The sequence below is a fragment of the Neophocaena asiaeorientalis genome, unplaced genomic scaffold (assembly GCF_003031525.2).
Source record: "Neophocaena asiaeorientalis asiaeorientalis breed wild unplaced genomic scaffold, Neophocaena_asiaeorientalis_V1.1 scaffold607, whole genome shotgun sequence".
Taxonomy (NCBI): Eukaryota; Metazoa; Chordata; class Mammalia; order Artiodactyla; family Phocoenidae; genus Neophocaena; species Neophocaena asiaeorientalis.
Window position 1 is genome coordinate 1,349,113 of NW_020173405.1, and position 7,331 is coordinate 1,356,443.

The window sequence follows — 7,331 nt, forward strand, 5'->3', positions numbered from 1 at the left end:
CTCGCCTACGGGCCCTTCCGCGAGTTCCAGCGCCCACCCACCCCTCTGGCGTGTCGGATTGGTGGTGAGTTCTGAACCCCTACCACCTAAGGGGTCCTTCCGCCCTGGAATCCCGCTCGCGTTGGCCGACGAGGAGGTGGGGCAGGTCCTCCCTCCCGCCGCGGGGAACACCCCTTCCAGAAGCCCTGAGCCCCCAGGTGTCCAGCCTCGCCCTCCATGCGCTCAGTGTTCCCACCCCCACCACCAGTGAAATGGGATTGCATTGTGCCGGTGGCCGGGAGAGGCCCCCTCCTGACAGCCTCCTGTGCTGGGTATGATGGGTGGGAGGGAGGTGAGACTGAGGTGGGCCTCAGGACACGGAAGCCGTGTCCCACAGGAGGATGGCTCTGGAAAAGGGCCGGAGCCTGCCCGAGGTGCGGGCGCGAGTGGGGGCTTCACATGGCATCACCGACCTGGCCCACAAGCTTCACTTCTATGACCAATGGGCTCCGGATTATGACCAGGTAAACCAGCCGGGTCCTCACCTCTGCTTCCATCTGCTTGCCCGGCCTCAGTTTTCGTGTCTGTAAAGCCGGAATAGTGAGCCTTGCATCATCCCAGGGCAACGAATGTGAGAGGGGAGTAAGACCTGGGTGCAGCCCTGCAGTCCTGTCTCTTCTGGGACTGGCTCCTCTTCAGCACATCCACAGTGGCCCTGCCCTCTCACCAGCCCCATCTTCCAGACTGGCAGACCCTAGAGATCAGGGGCCAAGACGTCCCCACCCACCCTGGGACTGCAGTCCAGGCAGAGGTGCCACTGAGGGGTCAGTATGAACTAAGCAGAGAGCCATGCCAAGGCCCACAGAAAAGACCCCAGCAGTGGGCTGAGGGCTACTCTCCAGTCCCCGCCCCTTGACAGAGGAAAGCACCTCATACCTGGCTCTCCCCTCACTGTAGTCCTAGCAGGCCCTGGGCCCCCGACACACACAGCTTGGCCGGGCTGACTCCTAGGCCACCCAAAAGGAGGTCCCCCAAACACTGGGGCACGGGGTGGCACTTGGTGCAGCACTCTGTCCCCAGGACGTGGCCGCCCTGCAGTACCGCGCTCCCCAGCTCGCAGTGGACTGCCTCACCCAAGCCCTTCCAGGTCCACCCCACGCTGCCCTGATCCTGGACGTGGCCTGTGGTACTGGCCTAGTGGCTGCAGAGGTGAGACCACCCTAGATCCCCTGCCCTCCCTTCAGCCCCCACTTGCTCAAAATTGCTACTACCCCAGGCCCCAGATCCCCGCCTCCCTGCTCAGACTCACTGGTTCCAAACACTTGGGCTACATCCACTGCGGGGACCATTGTCCTCCCCGAGGTGGAGGGACCTAACCGGGAGGCGGCAGGTATGAATTGTGACTGGGTCCCCCCACCCCAGCTGCAGGCTCGGGGCTTCCTGCAGCTGCATGGGGTGGATGGGAGCCCAGGGATGCTGGAACAGGCCCGGGCCCGTGGCCTCTACCAGCGCCTCAGCCTCTGCACCCTGGGTCAGGAGCCTCTACCCAGCTCTGAAGGTACTCCCCCACCCCCTTCAGCACCCCAAGGCACACCCTCTGACCAAGCCCACCTGACGGAGCCCCTTTCTTTTGCCAAAACTCCATCCCCCTTGCCTAGTCCTCCACAAGCCCCCTCCCACACTGAGTCCTATTCTCTTTTTGAGTCCCCCAATCCCTCACTGAGACGCTTTCTCTGAAACTTCCGTCCCATGATCTGACCTCAGTCCAGGACTGGGCCACATCTGCCATATCCCCCACGGGATCTGGGTCCCACAGACACCAGTGGCAGGCCTGGTCCCTCCCCGGGCCCCATCATGCACACCACCCTCCAGGGTGGTCTGAGGCCACACTGAAGACAAACCACCACACCACATCCGCACCTCCACACAGGGACCTTCGACGCGGTGCTGATGGTGGGCGCCCTCAGTGACGGCCAGGTGCCCTGCAGTGCCATACCTGAGCTCCTGCGGGTTACCAAGCCAGGTGAGAAGCAGCCCATCCGGCCACACGCAGGCACCTTCCCTTCTCCACACCCACAGACGCAAGCCTCAGAAAGCCTCAGGCCAAGCAAGAGTAAGGTTATGCCCAGGGTCACACAGCCTGGCATCCCAGCCACAGCTGCCGGCCCAGGCTCGGCCGCAGCTGCCACCATCAACAGACCCAGGCAAACAGGCAGGGCAGGCAGGTTGCCAGCTTGCCTCTTATCCACTGGGAAACCGGAAACAATTCCACTCTCCTCTCCAGCCTCTATTTCCTCATCAATAAGTAGAGTGGCACAGTTCCTTCCCCGTAGGATTACAGTGAGAATTGGGTCAAGTAGTGTCTGTAAGGCCTGTGTTTCAGTCCTGGCACATAGTACGGGCTCCGTTTAGTTCCCTCATCTTCCAGCTTCCCCACTAACCTAGGGGGAGTCTCTTTCTCTTTCGTGACCTCAGTTTCCTCATCTGTGAAATGGGGCTGCTCAGGTGAGTTGATAGATGTGAGTGCTTTTCTAGAAACTCCACAAGTGGGGCTGATGTGCAGGTGAGGGTTGTGTTTACTGTGCTGCTACTGTGTGCCTTGCCCCGTGCTTGCTTCTGCCCTGGGGAGAAGGTACACACCCAACCCACATGCCCCGGAAAGGGGCCAGGGGAAAAAGACCAAGTCCGAGGTGGGCCCACAGGGCTGTGGGTGCTCAATGCCCTGAGAATTCAGACAAGAGAGGCATTTGGGACAGCTGGGATGGGGAGTGAGGGGCAGTCCACGCAGGAACACAGCCTAAGCAAAGTCCCAGGTAGAAAGGAGAGTGGTGGCGTGTGAGGACCACGAGGCTCAGACCTGGCTGCAGGACAGGATCTGGAAGCCCCGAAGGTGCCCCATCACAGCAAGATTGCATCTGCTTCCTGCCCCTTCACCCCTGCTGGGCTCAGCAGGGGCTCTGGCTAAGTCAAGACAGGTCTAGGCAGGCCTCATCCTCAGGGAACCGCAGAGGCTGACAGATGCAGGGACATTGGTGGCATCAGAGAGACAGGTAGTGATCAGGCTCGGGAGGGCAGGAAACTCCCATCACCTGAACCAGTAAGGACCAGACCTCCTCGCCCAGCCTGTGCTTGCCAGTCCCCTCAGCCGGCCCGACTGCCCGCCCACATGTCACAGGCTCCTTGCTTCAGAGCCTTTCCTCTCACGAAGCCCCTCTCGGCCAGCAGCACCCTGCTTCTCCTTACCTCCTCCTCCAGGAGGCCTTCCAGACTCCTGTCTCTCCTGAGTATATCTGAGCCCGCACTGGGCATACGCTAGGTGCCTGGAGAAGACCTGGAGTGACAGGGTCATTCATTCATTCAGCCAGTGCTTACTGACTGCTGGCCTTCCTGTGAGACAGGGTAACCATGCCTGCAAGCTGGGAAACTGAGGCTCCAAGAGGTGAAGGGAGTTGTCCAAGGTCCAAAGCCCATGAGCATTCAGACACAGCCATATCCTCCAGGAGAGGGGCTGGGTGAACAGTGAGAAGGGAGCCCCCTCTGTCAAGGGGATTCAGCCAAAAATTCCCAGCATAAAGGACACTCGGGCCTTGAAAGGTGTATAGGAGGCTGGTAAGCTGAGGAAGCAGAGGGTATTCCTGGGGGAGGGATCAGTGAGCACCAGGGGCTTGGAGATGGGAAAGGCTGGCCCGGGGACAAAGCTGGGAGAACTTCCTCCCTTGAGGATGTGAGCAGGAAGGGGACAACCTTCCTGTCCCTGGCTCCTGCCCCTCCCCCACTCACCTGCTCCTCCCCCACCCCTCCCCAGGTGGGCTGCTGTGTTTGACCACCAGGACCAACCCATCCAACCTGCGTTACAAAGAGGCGCTGGAGGCCACCCTGGCCAGGCTGGAGCAGGCCAGGGCTTGGGAACGCCTGGTGGCCTGGCCTGTGGACCAGTGGGAACTGGCCACCTCCGAGCTCGAGGTGGGGCCTGGCACCTCTGACAGCGACGGCTTCATCTCCGGCATCGTCTACCTGTACCGAAAGCAGGAGGCAGCCCAGGCTGAGGGAGTGAGGCCCAGTGCCTAGCCCCCAGCTGGCCTCTGAGCCTCCATGAGGCCTCGGCCAGGACCATGGTTGGGCCTCCTCTGCTTTGCCTGTAAAACGAGGCCGCTGCACCAACCCTGCCCCTCAGGAGAGCTATGCCTATTAAATGAGTCCCAGAAGCGGCAGCAGAACTCTGGCTCGGCGGTTTTCTCACCCCTGCAAAGAGTGACATCTGTCCCTGTGGAGGACAGAAGGGAAGAAACAGGACAGAGGGGCCCCATCCCTGGCTGTCCCTGTGCCAGGCATGATAGGGCCACAGATGTGGCTCTGACCCCTCCCGGGGTGGAGGGCCCTCTCCCTCTAACTCACAGACCAGGAACCCGTGCTCACGCATCTGGGCCTTGGCCAAACACTTTCACGTGTCCAGGATTCGGTTTCCTCATCTCTAAAGGGATCGGAACGCAGAGCCGAGGGGCTCAGGGCGTAGCTTGGAGGCTGCCCCAGAGCTGGGCAGGTGAAGGGGCCTCGGTGACTGTCCGCACCAGCACCAGGTGGGGATGTGAACAGGGCTGATGATGCCTCCAGACAGGAGCCAGGGGAGGCTTCAGGAAGGAGGAGGCGCAGGGCTGAGCCTTCGGGACTAGAATTAAGAAGGGTGGAGAAAGGAAGAGGGACGTTCCAGGCTGAGGGCAGAGACAGCCTGAGCAAAGGCTGGGAGAAGGGACCTGGGGGGTGAGCAGACCAGCCTGGAGGCCCAGACGGAGCTGGAACAAAAGGAGGGGAGGGCAGGTGGCCCATCCCCCAGGGCTGGCTGTTCTCATCTTTCCTCCCTCCTACAGTCCCCAGCACTTTGCTAAGGTCCTGGGCTTTACGCTCTGACAAATGGAGGGCTTGGGCAAGGTGACTCCAAAGCTCGGGGCCAGTTTCGACGTCTCACAATTCCCCAAAACCAGTTTTGTAAGTCTTCTGGTCCTGGCCACCACACGGTCGTCCTGCCCCTCACCACCCCCCTGCCCAGGCTTCCAACCCGGCCCTCCCCTCCACCTCCGCAGCTGAAATCAGAAACGATACAGTCTTCCTGTGCACAGGTCCCATTTATTGTAGAAAATAATAGCAATTACCGTGACAAATAGTTTAAATTACAAAACAGAAACCACGTAGCAGCAGGGGAAAGCCCCAGGACTTCCCGGGGTTAGGACCAGAGAAAGCATTCCCCCTGCCTCTCCCAGGCTCTCCAGTGACCTTGGCAGGGGCGAGGATCCAGAGGTGGTCAGTCTCAAGGGGCCCGGGGTCCTTCTTCGGAGCCCGCAGGACGGGCTGGAAGGGGTGTGGGCAGCCTGGGCCACATGTAGCCCCCTCCCCCACCACTACCCAAACCAGTTTGTAGCACCTCTGCCCCTCCCCTCTAAACCTGTCCGTCCACTCTCTGCTTGGCAACTCTGCTCCAAGGGCAGGTGGGTGAGCAAGGCAGCCATTCTCTTGGCCACAGGTTTCCATGGGCAAGCCACAGCCCAAGTGCTCGCTGACCCACCCAGAGGATGCTGGCAGACGGAGTGGGGAGGATCAAAGAAGGGGGCGGTGATCAACACGGGCATAGTCCCATGGTCCGCTGAACACCCACTCAGAGGCAGAGCTCAAACAAAGTCAGGGCTGAGCTCTCCAGGCCAGCAGGAGCCAGCCCCCTGTATCCACAGCCATTCCGAGGAGGGTGGTACAGGAGTCTCTTTCCATCCATCCTTGCTAGTGTTGGAGGTGACCTTGAGAAAATGTCCGAGAGGGCCAGGAGGGGCTGAGGGCTGCTGGCCAACGGCCTGGCTCAGTCTCTGCTTGGCAGGGCCATCCTGGGGTCACAGTAAGCTCAGTCCAGGGAGAAACAAAGCTGAAAGGAAAAGAGTCAACGGTAGCGCCTTACACGTAGTTGCTGGCTGGAGCGGAGCGGGCGGCAGAGTACTTGGCGGAGTAGGGCTTGTCGGTACGGGGTGGGCAGTTGCAGCAAAGCAAGGCCCCACCGAGCATCAGCAGGCCAGAGGCGGCCCAGCCAATGTAGAGCGAGGCACCCATCTCCCGCTTCTGGCCCGAGGCCACCAGTGGGTTATAGAAGTCACGGATGATATTGTGGGCCGTCCAGGACACGGGCACCATCACCAGCAAGCCGGCCAGCAGGAACACCACGCCGGCCACAATCATGGTCTTGGCCTTAGCGCTCTCGTCCTCCACGCAGTTGGTGCACTTGCCGCCCACCACCGAGAGCAGCACGCCGAGCACGGCCAAGATGATGCAGATGACGATGAGGGCGCGGGCCGCCTGCAGGTCCTGCGGCAGCGCCAGCAGCGAGTCGTACACCTTGCACTGCATCTGGCCCGTGCTCTGCACCACACAGTTCATCCACAGGCCCTCCCAGATGGTCTGGGACGTGACGATGTTGCTGCCGATGAAGGCCGTCACGCGCCACATGGGCAGCGCACAGCTCAGTATGGCGCCCAGCCAGCCCAGCACGGCCAGAGCGATACCCATCACCTGCAGCCCCATGGAAGCCATAGCTTAGCGTCTGCTGGGGTCTAGGACCTGGAAGGCTGTGGGGATCCGGCCCTGGAGGCTGTAGGAGTCCAAGTGCCGAGGATGAACACTCAGCGTTCGCAGGGAGGTCTTTCACAGCAAGTCCAGAGGCAAAGCCAGTTGGAGCAGCTCCGGGTGCCTTTCCTGAGGGTCGGAGGCACAAACCCAGCGAGCGTAAGAGTGTAACACGACCAGTTCCTTCCTGCCAACAGCTGCTGCAAGCTCTCAGACTAAAGACTGGAGCGGTTATAGAGCTCCGCGGGAGGGGCGGGGGCCGAGGGAGGGGTTTCAGTCCCTGGAGCCGCCCCCTGACCAGTTTCTCTAGATTCCTGAGCCTGTCAACAAAAGAACTTTCAGGCCCCAGCCCTTGGCCCCTGAGTCACCACGCTGGAGAGCCAGTCTCAGAGGAAACTGCCCTTTCCCCCTGCCCCCAGATCCGTGCTGAGGTCATCCGGGAGATAGACGCTGAGTCACAGCCTGCAAACACCCGGACATACCTGGGGGGCCGGGCCCAGCCAGGTTTGGGGCCTGAAGACCAGGGTCCCCACACCCCAGGGCTCCCTCATTCCAGGCTTGGGTGGTTGGATGGAAGGTGGCTACCTTCAGGGAGAGGGTCTGAGGACAGAGTCCTGGGAACGTCAAAGAGCAGCCCCACCATGATTACTGACGTCAGAGCCCTCATCAGCTGCGTCACTGGCCTGACAGTTACTATTAAGAGTCTCGCCGTCCATGCATCCACCTTACCTGCGTCTGGACATTGGCCTGATGTG

General features: G+C 61.0%; 2 protein-coding genes across 2 annotated transcripts; one reads left to right on the forward strand and one right to left on the reverse strand.

Moving 5' to 3' along the window:
* METTL27 (methyltransferase like 27) lies at window positions 1–4,190 on the forward strand. Its single transcript, XM_024747209.1, is given in 7 exon segments — window positions 1–64; window positions 377–503; window positions 1,060–1,188; window positions 1,402–1,537; window positions 1,910–2,002; window positions 3,785–3,905; window positions 3,907–4,190. Coding segments are annotated over 6 exon segments (729 nt in total). The 5' UTR covers window positions 1–64; window positions 377–380; the 3' UTR covers window positions 4,034–4,190.
* Window positions 4,191–5,080: 890 nt separating this feature from the next.
* On the reverse strand, window positions 5,081–6,809 carry CLDN4 (claudin 4). The gene has a single exon (XM_024747194.1). It carries the CDS (start codon window positions 6,541–6,543, stop codon window positions 5,914–5,916), a length of 630 nt encoding a protein of 209 aa, XP_024602962.1. The 5' UTR covers window positions 6,544–6,809; the 3' UTR covers window positions 5,081–5,913.
* Window positions 6,810–7,331: the final 522 nt, after the last annotated feature.

What these genes read in the sequence shown, in the direction of transcription:
- CLDN4 (XM_024747194.1), bottom strand. Translation starts at nt 6,543, where the DNA reads ATGGCTTCCATGGGGCTGCAGGTGATGGGTATCGCTCTGGCCGTGCTG.